Raw genomic sequence first — 16795 nt, 5'->3', positions numbered from 1 at the left:
TTCACAGTGCCACATAGAGCAGGGATGTAGAAGAGAAAGGACCTCACAGTTACTGATTAGATTTGGCCATTAAAGTGACACTGGGAGCTGTGAAGAACCAGTCATCAGGAAGGGAGAAATTGGGTGGTTCTGTAATGGTCCTGGGAATCCCTGTCTCCTTCTCTCCTCTCGCTCACAGGGGAGCATTCCTTCTTCCTACCACCTGCATCTCTCCTCTTCTCTCCCTCCCTCTCCCTCTCTCTTTCTCCCTCAAAGTTCTGAGGTTTCTCCTTCCCCAAACTCTTCCCCTTACAACGCTGGGGTTGTCTTTAGCCCTTGACAGTGCTGGTGCTGAGCAAAAGTTCTTGTCTTTGTTCTTTTTTGGTTTCATTATAACACTTCTTTTGCTTTTTTTGGCCAGGCGCAGTGGCTCACACCTGTAATCCTAGCACTCTGAGAGACTGAGGTGGGAGAATTGCTTGAGCTCAGGAGTTGAGTCCAGCCTGAGCAAGAGCAAGATCCCGTCTCTACTAAAAATAGAAAAATTAGCCAAAATTACCTTGGAGTCTTGGTGCATGCCTGTAGTCCCAGCTACTTGGGAGGCTGAGGCAGGAGGATCACCTGAGTCCAGGAGTTTGAGGTTACAGTGAGCTATGATGATGCCACTGCACTCTACCCGGGGCAACAGAGGGAGACTGTCTCAAAAAAAAACAAAAAAACAAAAAACTTCTTTTGCTTTATTAATTAACATTTTATGACCATTTATAACATATGAGAAACAGAGACATTGTTAAAGAGGAAAAAATAGATATCCAATTAATCCATCAACCAGAGATAACCACTGTTAACCTTATTAACATTTTGATTGTTCATTTCCACTTTTCCTTTGCCTTTATAACATATTTTAACAAACTGTTTTGTCATTCTCTGTTTAAAACAAGATGGTAAAATAAAATTCCATATAATTAATATCCTTTAAAGATATATATTTATTACTAACTAGTATTTCATCACATGGAAGAACTATATTTTATTTAACAAATATCTTACAGAAGTGCCTTTACATTGTTTCTAGTTTATCAATATTATGATGCTGTGAGGGACATCCTTAAGCATACTTTTTTTAAAATTTGCTTTCATTGTTTCCTTAAAACAAATAACTAAGAGGGGAATTACTGGGTCAGAGAGTATAAATAATTTATGGATTTGGCACATATTTTCACATTGTATTCTAGAAATCACCAGTGATTTATCTATTTCCCTAAATCCTTAATAGTGCTGAGTATTACATGTTTCTTGAAAAGATCTTTGTTGATATGATAATTTAAAAAATAAATGATTCATTATTCTATTTTCATTTTAACTTCTTGGATGATTAGTAAAATCTAGATAAGTTTGAATTCTTTTTCCGTAGGCAATAAGAAGCCATAAGAAGTTTTAAGTCATTCGACTTTTCATAAGTTTGATGGCATCTTCTTCCATCAGGGCTTGGTGCCTAGCAAATCTCTTATAACCACAGCTGAACCTCAGGAAAGGGTGGGGATTCATTTACACTAACAGGTAAATTGCTGACAGCAGCTGGGAGTGCTACATGGCAGCTGGGAGTGGGGTGATGGTAATGATGATATGCTTTTTCATTTGTGAATAATTTTCTTTGTGAGATTTTATATCTGGTACATTGAAAATAAATTTTGTATGCAAGTAGTAAGAATTACAAAATAACTGCCTGTGTTTCTAGATGATAATATCCCTTCACATTTTAAATCCCCTTCTTCCATCATGATTTATGCATCCTTCATTCAAAGTAAAAATACCCAAATAACACAAAGACATCAGGATCAAAACTAGAGTACCTCTGAAACTTTTCATCTTATATTTTATCGTGGAAAATTTCATACATCCACAAATTAGAGAGAACAGTGTAACGAACTGTAATGTACCTTTCACCATTTTTCAGCAATTACCAAGACTCCCAGTCTTGTTTCCTATACTCCTCCCCTCTTTAATAGAGTATTTTAAGGCAAGGGCAAGACATCTTTTCTTTTCACCTGTAAAAACTTCAGTGTTCATCTCTGACTGATAAAGGCATATAAAAGTGTATGGGGGATTGTAATCTTAATAGGGATAAAGATCTTAAGATAAAATAACAAAGTGTGCTGTTGGCATTTCAGGAATCAGTGATGAGGTGGGAGGGTCAGGGTGGGAAAGAAAGGCCGAGGGTTAGGGGCTTTCTCAGAGAGGCCAAACCAGGCCATTTCAGCCTACCCAGGCGAACCTCAACATCATATAGTAGAGAAAGAATGCAAAGTCCAACACAAAAATATATTACCCTGTGTAAGTTGCTCCAACGCTGCCCCGGGAAGCGTCTGCTCCACTCTTGCCTGCCTTGGTGCTTCCTGCCCAGGTGTGCTGGGATAGGCCCGTGCCGACCCTGTTTTATCACATCATTTCCGCTGAAGAGCTTGCAGGAGTTCTCAGTTGCCCATGGGGATATTTTTCAAATGGTCCTATGCTGGGGGCTGGTGAAACCACCCACAGAATAAGCAGAGTGCAACTCCCTGGAGTATCATTTTTGTACAAATATCTGAGGGTAAATGTGAGTTTTATGTGAAGACAGATAGGGCAATATTTTTAGCATTATAATCCCTCATAGGTAATTTTAGAGATAATCCTGTTGACATTTGTCTATAGAGGTTGACAGATCTTTTTACATATATTTATTCAATTCCCTTATAAGAGCATCAGTGCAATTGCTGCCAGCCTTCCCATGTATCAGGTGGAAATCAGGGAGGAGAGATCTTTTTAAGTTCTATTGTCTTTACAAGGCAAGGCCTTCGGACAGATTTTTCTGAGCAATTAGGGAAAACAGTTCTGGAAAAGCGTAACCCAAAGGGAATGGATTTTAACACTAAGAACTCAGTTTATTTTTCAAGTGACGCCTTCTAGAACTCTCATTTACTGAACTAAAGCACCATGTCTCTCCCCATCCTCTATTTTCCATAACATCTTGGTCTTGTCAAAGTTTTACAAACTACAATACTTAAATTTTAAAAAGCTTCCACAAGATTGTCTAGAGATATGTGTATGATAAAAAGTTTGCATAAATTTAAAAATATAAAATATGGCATTTGTCCTGGGCTGCTTTGAATTACCCCTGCAGATGGCCCATGGCAACAAATGCCATTAGAGAGGCACTCAGGTGGAAAGGTTTGAGAAACACTAATCATCCCAGCTTCACTACAACAAGCTCATCTGCTTATTTTTCTTCACATTTGCCTCTGAATTTGTACATGACAATTTCTCCTAACACACACCTCTCTTCTGCCAGCAACGAACAGCCCCTCAAACCTCCTCCATAAAAAGCACCTATTTGTTTATGTAAAATCATCAGTCTCTACTTTATATCCTGTCAAGACTTATGCACACAGGTTGATGATGTTTGTGGTCACAGGTACTCGCTGACATGTTTATTCATTCGACTAGGTTGATTCAACTAGACCGGTGGAGACTATGGTTCCCAAGTCACTGTGTTGGGCACTGCAGGTATGAAAAAGAGTCAGACATGAAACCTGTGGACAAGGACAGCATTGTCCAAAAGAAAAAAGACCCATCAACTCCTGTAATGCAGTGTAGGGAGTGGCTAGGAAGATTAGAGCCCCATTGGAAGGCTCTCCTAAGCCATGTCTTGGAATGGTACTCAACAATAACTTCAGTCAACTCAATCCTGACCCTCCAAAGGAAAATCACTTTGAATTTTCATGATGGTTTGTTTTACATGGTTTCTCTCTAGGCGTGTGGGGAAGATCCTATGGAACCACAGAACATCACCCGGGTGTCAGAGTTTACCCTCTTAGGGTTCTCACAGACCCAGGAGCTCCAAAAATTCCTGTTCCTGGTGTTCTTATTTGTCTATGTCACCACGGTTGTGGGAAACCTCCTTATCATGGTCACAGTGACTTTTGACTCCCATCTCCACATGCCCATGTATTTTCTGCTTCGAAACCTGGCTGTCATAGACCTCTGCTATTCCACAGTCACCTCCCCAAAGACGCTGGTGGACTTCTTTCATGAGACCAAGACCATCTCCTATGAGGGATGCATGGCCCAGATATTCTTCTTCCACCTCTTGGGAGGTGGGACTGTCTTCTTCCTCTCAGTGATGGCCTATGACCGCTTTGTTGCCATTTCCCGGCCCCTCCACTATGTCACCATCATGAACACTCAGCTCTGTGTGGGGCTGGTGGTGGCCACCTGGGTGGGGGGTTTCGTCCACTCCATTGTCCAGCTGGCTCTGATGCTCCCGCTGCCTTTCTGTGGCCCCAACATCCTGGATAACTTCTACTGTGATGTCCCCCAAGTATTGAGACTGGCCTGCACTGACACCTCCCTCCTGGAGTTGCTCATGATCTCCAACAGTGGGATGCTGGTTTTCATCTGGTTCCTCCTCCTCCTGATCTCCTACACTGTCATTCTGGCGATGCTGAGGTCTCACTCAGGGCAGGCGAGGAGGAAGGCAGCGTCCACCTGCGCCACCCACATCATCGTGGTCTCTATGATCTTCATTCCCTGTATCTACATCTATAGCCGGCCCTTCACCCCATTCCCCATGGACAAGGCTGTGTCCATCAGCTACACTGTCATAACCCCCATGCTCAACCCTATGATCTACACCTTGAGGAACCAGGAGATGCAGGCAGCCATGAAGAGATTAGGCAAACACCTAGTGATTTGCAGCAAGAAGTGAACTCTAGGCCAGGCGCAGTGGCTCACACCTGTAATCCTAGCACTCTGGGAGGCTGAGGCGGGTGGATCGTTTGAGCTCAGGAGTTTGAGACCAGCCTGGGCAAGAGCGAGACTGCGTCTCTACTGAAAAAACAGAAAGAAATTAGCTGGACGACTAAAAATATACAGAAAAAATTAGCCAGGCGTGGTGACGCATGCCTGTAGTCCCAGCTACTTGGGAGGCCGAGGCAGAAGAATTGCTTGAGCCCAGGAGTTTGAGGTTGCTGTGAGCTAGGCTGACGCCACGGCACTCTAGCCCGGGCAACAGAGTGAGACTCTGTCTCAAACAAAACAACAACAACAAAAAAAACCCAAGTGAATTCTAAATAGGTTAACTTTAAATGACAAACCTTCTCCCGGAAATTTTGTTTCACCATGTGAAAAATGGGGGAAAGTCTTTATAAAGTGTGACAAATCGAATTACACTAGTATTTCTCGGGGACCTGCTCCTGTGTCAGGTACTGTTAGTCACTTTCACACTTTTATCTCATTACTTCTCATAAAACTGACAGTGGATATATTATTATTTTATTAAACAGTTTTACAAATGAGAAGGCTCAAAGAGAAGTGACTTGCTCAAAGGTGAACAGCAAGTGAGTGGTAGAACTTGTCTTGGAACCTGATTCCTCTAACTCCAAGTTTAGAGGCAAGTGACGTGGATGGGATTTGAAACTCAGTATCCTGCAAACACAAGAAAAAACCTGGAAAATTCCTCATCTATGGCTGAATATCTGTGATGAGTGGTCAACTGTTTCATCTAAACTCTGGGGCAGTCACATTTTTTTCTGCTTCCTGTCTCCTCACCTCATTCCCCACTGCGGTGTTTAGGAAGTGGTCTCACTTTTAACGTTGTCTATATATTTTCTATAATGGCATTTACCCTTTGTTTTCGTTCCTTCTCTACCAAATACTCCTTGGATAATCTTCAAATTATGCTACCTACCTGATATGGTTTGAACGTGTCCCTTCCAAATTTCGGGTGTTGAAAGTCAATGGCCAATGTGGTGGTATTAAGAGGTGATTAGTCCATGAGGGCTCCTCCATCTTGAATGGGATTAAAGCCCTTATAAAAGAGGCTTCATGCAGCATTGAGCTTGCTTACCCATTGGTCTTGCACCAACGCTCCTCCCATCCAGAGGACACAGCAACAAGCTGCCATCTTGGAGGCAGAGAGCAGCCCTCATCAGACAACCGAACCTGCTGGTGCCTTGATCTTGGACTTTCTAGCCTCCAGAACGGTGAAAGAATAAATTTCTGTGCTTTATAAATTACTCAGTCTATGATGTTTTGTTATAGCAGCACAAATGGACTAAGACATTACCCAACACAATCTTTCCATCATTTGGATGGTATGGCTGAGAGGAAGAAGACATAATATAGTTGGAGAACCAAGGCCAGAGAGGGCAGAGCCATGCCCACAAGTGCTCCAAATTTGGGGTAGTGAATTCAGTTCCAAGTCTACCACCTCATGTGTGTTTTTACTTTTCTCTTTAACTTCCCACACTGGAATGAGAGCTCCTTGAGGGCAGGGGCCATGCATTATTTATCTTTAAATCCTCCTAGCACTTTAATGGCACTTGTCACAGAGAGGCATTTCTATTATACTTTTTCCTGCTTCCTGTTCTTTCCCTCTGTCAATTTCAGAATCTATTTTTTGTTTCTGTCTCTATCTCTGTATATTTATTCCCTCCATCTCCCTTAGGGTATGCATCATTTTGTAAAAGTCTCAGGCAATGTATAATACTGATCCAAAGTTAAGGTAATGCAGAAGCTTTTTTGCTCCCCCTTCCCTCCCAGAAACCATCCTATCAAAGAAATAAAAGTCATAGGCTCTTCTTGGTTTCTCTCTTAGCCATCATGGCAACTCTGAGTTTATCCTTTCTCCACTTTGACCTCCACATCTTCATTTCATGCATTTCTCCATATTCACAGTCAATCTTTGGCAATGAGGGGAAGAGGAAAATGGACTCTGTCTTATTTGACCTGTGTGGTTCCTCAGAACAGCTTTTCCCCCTTTCACATTAAAATCCTTTAAATATCTGATACTTCTCACATCCTCCAAGTTGTCTTTTCACCAGATGCGACATCTACATTCCTTTAGTTGTTCCTGCTGTGAGAATTTTCCTGAGTCCATCATCCTGGTCATCTCTTCTGTGTTTACTCTCTATGATGACATCCCTCTTAAAATTTACATATACTTACCATATGACACTGCTGCACTGGGGGTATGAATTCTTTAGAAAAAAATTATTATCTCCTTTGACATATATATCCATAAGGTGTTTTTGGTAGCAAGTAGCACACTAACCAAATGACAGTGTCTTAAAAAATGAGGAAATTATCTGATTTAAATAGAAGACTACAGAATAAGCAATTCCAGAGTTGGTTAATTCAGTAGCTCAAACAATTTAGGGCTCTGAGTTGGCTGCTTTGTGATTCCTTGCCTTTCTTCTCATGATGGCAATATGGCTGTCAATGCTCCAGACATCATATATTTATATTCAAATAGCTCAGTAAGAAGGAGGAGGAGAGGCATTAATGTGCTTTTTTTCTGTTTACCAAGGAGTAAATTTTTCCTAGAGCCACCCTAGATGAATCCTCTTTTGACCCAGTTGACCAGAACTGGGTCATATGGTCAACCCAGTCTGCAAGGGGGAACAGAAAGGTGAATGTCTGGATTTTTCAGCCAGGCAAAAAAGAGGGTTGGGAATGGCAATCCACAGTGTCTTCTATGCAGGTATAAGCCCCTGGCAGAAAGAAGAGACATGATTGACTTGAATAAAAAAAATCTCAGTGATAAGAAAACTCTGTGATGGACAGGGGTCATAAAATCAAGTGCCTAGGGAAGTCAACAAGTAACACGAATAGGTTAAGCAGGCCCAGTGAAAACTAAGGGGGAACTGGACAATGCTTATCCAGGCAAAAGGGAAATCCCACTTCCAGTCCTTGCCTCCACCCCTTCGCCATGTAGAACACGTGAGAAGACTGCTGTCTACTAGCCAGGAAGTGGGCCTGTATGGTGTTGAATATGGCTTACCAAGCTCCTGCACCCTGGGAGCCCTGATCTGGTCCATCCAAACAATTGTGGTTGTTTTGTCCTTCATCATGTACCAGCTACTCTGGAGCAAACTCTGCCAGCGTTGTCCAAGAGTTGCTGTGGGCAGTAGCCTCTCCCTCGCTTCACAGTACTTGACAGTGTGTGTGTGTGTGTGTGTGTGTGTGTGTGTGTGTGTGTGTGTGTTTGTGTGTGTGGTCTGGGTTGTAGGTATCTCTTAGTTTCAATGAAAATGGCATTTCTGTTTCCAGTGAGGAGGAGAAAAAGAAAAATCTTTGCTTTCTTTTAACCAGAAGTCATTTATTGGTCTAATTATTTTAAAAGTTGTCTTAAGTCATTTTTTTAAACTTTTGAAAATTGTACTTTCAGATGATCCAGAATATCAATTCTAAAGGTAAAAAGAAGCACATAAAAGCTAAGTATAATCAATAACATTGACACAAAGTGAAGAAATGTGAGCAAAATTTTCCCAGATTTCTCTTACCCATGATTAAATATTCCACAATACAGGTGCTTAAATCTTAACTGAATTTGTTGAGATATACCCCATTAAAATGAATATGGCTACATCTACCAGAATTTGTACACTTAAAACATTTCTTACTGAAGCTATGCTGTGTTTATGACATAAATTTTCTCAAATCTACATTTACAAACCCTAAACACGTTGGTACAATATTTTCCATTGTAGAGACTTTAGAGAAAACATTTAAAATAAGTTGTTCATAAAACAACTTAAATTAAAAACCTCCCTCATGTTCTGATGCTGTCTGGAGTAGTATAGCGGGACTACAGTATAGGCTTTGAAGCTGTGGGATTCAAATCTATGCTCTAACTCCTGCTGGTTGTGTTCCTTTCAGACAATTAGTTACATCATTGAGCTGTTACTTAACTGTAACTTTTATACAGTATAACTGTAAATTTTAACTGTATATTCACCTCATAGAGTGGATCAATGAGGTAAACGTAAAGCAATTGGCACATAGTATGTGCTCAATTAAGGTTGGTTCCTTCACATATTCTCCTTTATCATTCTTTTCTGATTTTCTATCAATATTTTAAAATCAAACCAGGATAGTTAGACATCTGGTTCCTCAGGATCTGAATGACCACATCAAGTAATGTTCTTCAGTCATTTTGTATATATAGAATTAATGAAAACAGCTCTCTTAAAAGTTGTTGAGGAGAGGTTGTAAATTATTTCAGTGATGGTAGATTAATTCTGGCCCAGAAAATACTTCACTTCTTCTCACCCTTATGAATCCCTAAATTTTGCCATTCCAATTGTATTTATAATCAAGCTCAGGGACGATTAAGTGTAATTATGAAAAGACCTCAATCAACTTTGCCTCTCAGATGTTTACTTCACGTACGATCCATAACAAGTGGTGTATCAGGCAGGGTTCCACCAGAGAAACAGGACCACTAGGAGATATGAGAGAGAGAGAGAGAGAGAGCAAAGAATTGGCTCACATGATTGTGAGACTGCTGGCTGGGCACGCATGTAATCTATAGCGCAGGCCATCAACCGAAGTTGATGTCTACGTGCAGAATTTCTCCTTCTTCAAGGCAACCTCAGTTCTGCTCTTAAGTTCTTCCCACTGATTGAATGAGGCACACCCAGGTTATCTAGAATAAACTTCTTTACTTAAGTCAACTGACTATAGACATCAGTTACATCTACAAAATGCTTTCATACCTAGATTAGAGTTTGATTGAATAGATGGGAACTATAGCTTAGTCACGTTGACACATAAAACTGACCACCAACCACCACAAAGGAAGAATGATTATTTATCAGTGATGCTGGGCTTCCTCAATGAGAATGTATGTGAAGTTTCTTCTATATGTGTCCTATATCCATTTAACAGGTTGAAGTTATGACAACAGTTAAGTCTGACAAATATTTATTTTCTTAGAAATGTGATACAGAGGGAAATCATTTTTTTCAGCTCAGTTTTCCATGACTGGGTCTTTGGCATAATTTCCCCATCCCTGCCATTCATTTCTCTGGCAACCATTATGTCGGCTAGTGGATGCAGGAAGATGAGCTTTGGTGGACATTTTACAGACCCGCATATATAATGATGCCTTGACAGGGGAAATATATAAACTGGGGCATACCAGGTCACTCTTACTTAAAGCTGAATCAGAATCATAAAGAATTAACCTAGGCAATTAAAAATCACCCATCTGATAGTTGATGAGATCCAACAAGCCCTGTGTCCTTTCCCACCATCAATCTAGGCTGCTTTGCCAAATGGCTCAATTTTAAAATGGACTAAAGCTCTAAATATTGGGAACGTTAGTGCTTTTTAAAAATCTGCATCTCTCGTATGTGGAAGAGCTTCATGGTGTTTTTATCTGCCAGAGGCAGATAGTTTATTCTGTGAAGTATAAACATTTGCAATGAAAGAACTCAGAGCTACCTGGAAAGCCCATGTAGATCAGAGAGCTCTAAGAAATCACACAGTTTTTACAGCACATCAAGGTTACAATGTCGGTTAATTTTAGTTTTTTAAAAATCAATTCCTCAGAATGAGAAAACATATGTGCTTCCTGCACCAATCCTTGTGTTAAAGGGAGCAGTAGTTGACATGTAAAGATGGTAGCACTTTAGAGATAGTGTGAGTAGAATTGGATATGGATGGTCAATTGACCATGGGGCTGGCAAAATGAAGAACAAAGTTTATGGGGTGCTAAGTTTCCATTGTAGTGTACAAACATTTTCTCATCCATGACTTTGCTTAAGTAAAGATCAATTCCGTTTAAAAGAAGAAGGAGGAAGCCAGGCGTGGTGGCTCACACCTGTAATCCTAGCACTCTGGGAGGCCGAGGCAGGAGGATCGCTTGAGCTCAGGAGTTCGAGACCAGCCTGAGCCAGAGCGAGACCCTGTCTCTACTAAAAACAGAAAGAAATTATATGGAAAACTAAAAATATATACAGAAAAAATTAGCCGGGCATGGTGGTGCATGCCTGTAGTCCCAGCTACTCGGGAGGCTGAGACAGGATCACTTGAGCCCAGGAGTTTGAGGTTGCTGTGAGCTAGGCTGATGCCACAGCACTCTAGCCAGGGCAACAGTCTCAACCAAGAAAAGTGAAGAAGAAGGAGGAGGAGGGGGAGGGGGAGGGGGAGAAGAAGGAGGAAATAAATCAAATGAATTATCTTGATGGCGCCACGAGAGAGAACTGTGTTGTGCTGACCAGCAAGTCAGCGGCTCTTAATGTCTGGTCCCCAGAACAGGTGCATCAGCATCATCTGAGACCTTGATACAAATGCAAATTCTTAGTCTTACCATTGACCTACTGAATGAGAAGGTCTGGGCTGGGCACAGCAATCTGTCTTCAACTCGCCCTTCATGTAATTCTCTCAAGGGTAAGAATCACTTACGTAAAAAATATGTTCCCCTGAAGCTCCCAGGGAGTCTCTTTCTTTTGAAGACCCTCTTGTCCTTTTTGGCGTTTGCCTGCAAACCCTACATTCCAAAAACTTCTAAAATTTTCAATGTCCTTGGTACTTTGGAGCCTCAAGGGAGAACTCTGAAAGAGTATGTGTTTTTGAGACATTTAGAAACTCTTTTTTTTTTTTTTTTTTGGCACAGTTGGCAGAACCTGTGTGGGGAAACCCCAAGGCATTTAGAAACTTTTTAACAACTCCCATTGCTCCCTTGGCCCCAGTTGTAACCAGCCCAGCTTCCTGAGACCTGTTCATTAGTTTCTCCCCCAAATATTCCTTCTTCCCCTAGGGCCCCACCCATGTGGTATCCGTGAGGTATAGATAGGGGCTAGGAAGCTATGAGGCTGCAGCAAAAGATATCCAAAAACATGTAAGCCTGAAGCCCCATTCTGGGATGAAGGAAGGGTTTCCTCACCTGCACATAGATCAGCTGGAAGAAGGATCTTGCAACACCTGCTGGCCAGTGAGAGTAACAAATAAGTGACTTGGTGGCAGTAAGTCTAAAGTGTGAGGAGAGACTGGGGACGTACTGCAGGGGGAATATGGTGTTGAAAACAGATGCCTAAGGTTACACGTGAAAACAACCAAGCATACAATTGGCCCTGTGATTTAGAGGGAGGATTCTGAGAGCAAAGAATAAAGAGAATGAGGAAAATCACCACAAAATTCTCTACGTAGTCACATAAAACAAGGTCACATAATTACCTGCTAATATATTAAGTTGGCAAACATTTTTGAGCAGCTGCAAATCAGAAATGTTGTCATAGATGCTGGGCCTACTAAGTTATTGAATTTACAGTCTAATCAAGAGGAGCACAGGAAAAAAAAAAACATAAATGTTATAATGGAGGTATTCGTAAAGTGCTACTGAAACCCAGAGAAATGAGGAATGAATTCTGTGCTGGAGAAATGGGGGGAGAAGTCAGAGGGAAGCTGATGTCTCTCTGAGTGCTTCTAGGTTGAAAAGGCAGCAAAAGGTATTTCAGAAAACAGGATTTATTACCAAGACACAGAATAACCAAATACATGGCATATGTGGAAGCTATGAATTCTTTGAACAGCCATTGGTTCCTGGGTGACAGGGAACTGATTAGAAAGTTATGTGGAGGCTACATTTTACACCCTTGTATGGAATGCTGAGAGTTGCATGCACACACGTACATATGTTTTCTCTATCCTGAATTTATCCTCAAAGCATTTTAGGTGGTTTCAAGAGTTTGAGTTTTAAGCTGTGAGCACTAGACAGTCATTAAAGATTATGACGGGAGGAACATGATCGGAGCTGAGTTCAGAAAGGGCCCATGGACAGCTGTGTAGAAGGTGTCCTGGAGGGGGAGCAAATTGAAGCAGAAGCGCAGGATTGGCATGACCTCGATACTGCAGATAGTAGATTGCAGCAGGACGGGTGAGAGGGGATGAGGGAGACTGAGACAGGCTGGGGGCAGTGAGGAGACCGCTGACCCCTCACCCTGTCACCTCCACCTGCTTCTAAGACTTTAGTGCCCTCTCCTCCCCGTCCCCAGCACCTTTCCATTTGCCATCTTCACCTGTCCTGTTCCTCTATCTTGCTTCCTCTTAATTTCCCTTTGTCTATTTCCGTTCCTCTTTTAACATCTTCCTTTGTTTTCTACTCTCGGTTTCAGTAATAGCTTCTAAAATTCCTGTTCTGTTGAGAAGGGTACTCAGGATCCCCTTCAGACAGTATTCATCATCTATTATTTCTTAATTCAATGAATCCTCTTCCCCTTTCTCCCTCTTGACTCAGCCTACACACCACACATGTCCCACTCAGCAAGGGGCCACCTACAATGGATGGCAGGGGAGCAACTGGATGTCTCAGGTATCCAGCTGTGTCCAGTGTCTTCCTTGCACTGACTGGCACACCCAGCTATTCATCCGCCCAGCGGTCGACATCCCATGCTTTTTGAGACTGGCTGTCATGAAGGATGGGTACCGGAGGGCACAAATAAATTGTGAGATCCAGACCTAGGTCTCTGGGCTTATAGTTGAATTGTGGAGGGAAAATATCGACACAGGAAAAGTCTATTAGCATAATGATGCATTAAATGACATATGAAAAACAATTGGCACAAGAACTTCTTAGAGAATGGAAGAAGAGAGGATGTCTTAAGACTGGAAGACTTCACAGAGGAGAGCAATTACCATTGATTATTGCACACACTATTTTCAGAATCTTATAAGTGTCATTCAGCTTAAGCCCTCAGAAAATTGTATAAAGAAAAGTTTGTTTGTTTTTATTAGAGATAGGGTCTCACTTTGTCACCCAGGAGGGCGTGCAGTGGTGTACTCATACTTCCCTGTAACCTTGAACACCTGGGCTCAAGTGATCCTCCTGCCTCAGCCTCCTGAGTAGCTGGGACTACAGGTGCATGCCACCTTGCCCAGCTATTTTTGAAATTTTTTGTGGAGACGGAGGTCTCACAATATTGCCCAGGCTGTTCCAGAACTCCTGGCCTCAACCATCCTCCTGCCTCAGCCTCACAAAATGCGGAGATTACAGGTGTGAGACACCATGCTGGCCACAAAGAAAACATTTTTATTCCTGTGTTACAGATGTGGAAACTGAGACCCAGAAAGATTAAGTAAGTTACTCATGGTCAAATCCCACTGAAATGAAAGACCTGAAATTTGACTCCAGATGTATCTGACTCCAAATGTCTTCCCGCCACTGTATGAATCTTCAAAAGGTAGGTTGCATATATTTCTGGGTGGCTTTAAAATTTCCTGAAGGAATATTCCGGCGCCCATTTGTAAACTCCCCAGAGACAAGACATCACTTGATATCATGGTATGCACACAAGGATGCCCATCTTCTGGACCTGACAACTTGGTTCTGAGCCCCTGAGCACTGAAAGGGCAAGCAGGGACTGCATGAATCTAAGTCTGTGGTTTATTTTCTTTAGGTATATGGAGAAGCCAACATGGAACAAGGGAACGTCACGTGGGTATCAGATTTTGTCTTCCTGGGGCTCTCACAGATGCAGGAGCTCCAGCATTTCCTGTTTGTTGTATTCCTGTTTGTCTATATCACCACTGTGGCGGGAAACCTTCTCATCATAGTCACAGTGACCTCTGATTCCCGGCTCCACACTCCCATGTACTTTCTGCTCCGAAACCTGGCTGTCATAGACCTCTGTTTCTCTTCAGTCACTGCCCCAAAGATGCTGGTAGACTTCCTGTCTGAGAAGAAGACCATCTCCTACCAGGGTTGCATGGCCCAGATCTTCTTCTTCCACTTCCTTGGAGGTGGGACAGTCTTCTTCCTCTCAGTGATGGCCTATGACCGCTTTGTTGCCATCTCCCGGCCCCTCCACTATGTCACCATCATGAACACTCAGCTCTGTGTGGGGCTGGTGGTGGCCACTTGGGTGGGGGGCTTCGTCCACTCCATTGTCCAGCTGGCTCTGATGCTCCCACTGCCTTTCTGTGGCCCCAACATCCTGGATAACTTCTACTGTGACATCCCCCAAGTATTGAGACTGGCCTGCACTGACACCTCCCTCCTGGAGTTGCTCATGATCTCCAACAGTGGGATGCTGGTTTTCATCTGGTTCCTCCTCCTCCTGATCTCCTACACTGTCATCCTGGCGATGCTGAGGTCTCACTCAGGGCAGGCGAGGAGGAAGGCAGCTTCCACCTGCACCACCCACATCATCGTGGTCTCTATGATCTTCATTCCCTGTATCTACATCTATAGCCGGCCCTTCACCCCATTCCCCATGGACAAGGCTGTGTCCATCAGCCAGACCGTCATAACTCCCATGCTCAACCCCATGATCTACACCCTGAGGAACCAGGAGATGCAGGCAGCCATGAAGAGACTAGGCAGGCGCTGGCTGGTTTGTAAAGCAGAGTGACAGTGGTAGGTCACCTCTCTTTGGCTTTGTTTTTCCTTCCTAAAGTGGAGAGGGAGCTCCGCCATCTGCTTTCTTCATAGCTTGTGCATGTGTTGTGCGGTGGATGGAAAAAGTGAATGAGTTTTGAAAACAAGCAACTTTGTGTTTTTGGAAAAGGGATTGTCCCCTTTGGTGGCTAAGGTTTGTGATAAAGAGTTCTAACACACCTGCAACAATGACAAGTGTTCACATGGCCCCTGGAAAACCACGCCTGCCCCCTCCCCTTCCTGGTGGACAGTTTCCCTATGATGAGAGCATTTCCCCGGTAAGAGCATTTCAGTTTTCTGTATTCTGACTCTCTTCTCAGAATCCCCTTTTAGTTTGAATCCTGAGTGTCGGAGAGAGCATAGGTTTGTGGCCTTCATCCTAAATTGGGAGCTGTGACCTTTCATTTACCAAACTGGTGACCTTGAATTAGCCGCCTAACCTCTCTTGATATTATAGCTTCTTTCTCACCAAAATAGCCTAAAACAGTATCTGTCCCAATAATCTCATAGATTTTCTATAAGATTCAAATAAGAAAAGGTGAGACAATGTTTTGTAAACCATAGAACCTATGTATGAATTATTGTTATTATTACGCCTGACATATATTCTTCCATCAGTCGGCTCCCATTTTGGAAGTAGGGCAGAAATTCCTATGTGATGGAGGCACAGAGAGCATGGGGACTGAACTCCTGAGGGCCGTGCCACCTGTGCAGGGTGACACAGGTAACACAGAGTGAGTGGAAATCCAGGGCCGTGTCTGGAAGCGTCTGACTGCTTACTGCTGTCCCTTACTCATCCCCATTTTCAGACTCAACACTTCTTGCAAGTAGGCATCAGAAGACCCATCCATTTGTTCATTTGTTCATTCATTTATTCTTTCATTCACATTTGTCAATTTGCATTTGAGGCCTAACATGGAACTTTATCCATAGAATGTGCCCTATAATGGTTTGTTCACTCTTTCTTTACCAGTCTCTTTCGATCTCTTTCTATCTTCCCACTCCTCCTTCCCTCTCCATGTTACTTTCTCTCAGTACAGTCTTTACATTCATCTGGGCCTATTTTTTTTTTTCCAGTTCACAGGTGTGCCCTGCTTCCTCTATGCCTAGCTCTCTTTGCCACACACCCATCATGTCTTTCCCCCACTATCAAACTGGGGCTGGGGTCAGGCTGTCAGGCAGCATTGAAGAGAAGGAACAGGCTATGACTGAAGTTGCAAGAGGCTGCAGCCCAAACAAGCTTAAATAAAAAGAGGTTTATTTTAGGGATCTAAAGGTCTCCTGAAAATAAGGTGGAGTCAGGGGTTGTGGGAACGAGAAGTCGTCAGGGCTGGCATAGCTGGTCCCTTTTTCTTCCTTTGTCCCTTCTCCCTCTTGCCAATGCAGTCATCTTGCACATGGCCACAGTGGGAGTCCAAGTCCCATAACTTGACCCTCCCATTCTGCACTCCACAGCTGACCAGCTCAGTCTTCAGCGTGTGAATTCTGAAGTCCTGTGAGAATAGTCTGACTAGCTGATGTTGGGCCCTGTGTCCCATGGGGCTGAAGGGCATGCAGGTCATAAGACATAAGCGTGACCACCCAGGCCCACCCCTTCAGCAGGGATTGTGGGTGAGA

At 42.9% G+C, this 16795-nt stretch overlaps 2 protein-coding genes across 2 annotated transcripts; both read left to right on the top strand.

Moving 5' to 3' along the window:
• Positions 1 to 3776: 3776 nt before the first annotated feature.
• On the top strand, positions 3777 to 4726 carry LOC123620439 (olfactory receptor 4D1). Its single transcript, XM_045525677.1, has one exon. It carries the CDS (start codon positions 3788 to 3790, stop codon positions 4721 to 4723), a length of 936 nt encoding a protein of 311 aa, XP_045381633.1. The 5' UTR covers positions 3777 to 3787; the 3' UTR covers positions 4724 to 4726.
• Positions 4727 to 14216: 9490 nt separating this feature from the next.
• LOC123620438 (olfactory receptor 4D2) lies at positions 14217 to 15152 on the top strand. Its single transcript, XM_045525676.1, has one exon. The coding sequence runs from the start codon at positions 14217 to 14219 to the stop codon at positions 15150 to 15152; it is 936 nt and encodes a 311-aa protein (XP_045381632.1).
• The last annotated feature ends 1643 nt before the right edge of the window (positions 15153 to 16795 follow it).

The sequence above is a fragment of the Lemur catta genome, chromosome 15, assembly GCF_020740605.2.
Source record: "Lemur catta isolate mLemCat1 chromosome 15, mLemCat1.pri, whole genome shotgun sequence".
Taxonomy (NCBI): domain Eukaryota; kingdom Metazoa; phylum Chordata; class Mammalia; order Primates; family Lemuridae; genus Lemur; species Lemur catta.
The sequence above is the reverse complement of the archived record's forward strand: the minus strand, read 5'-3'. Positions and strand labels throughout refer to the sequence as shown.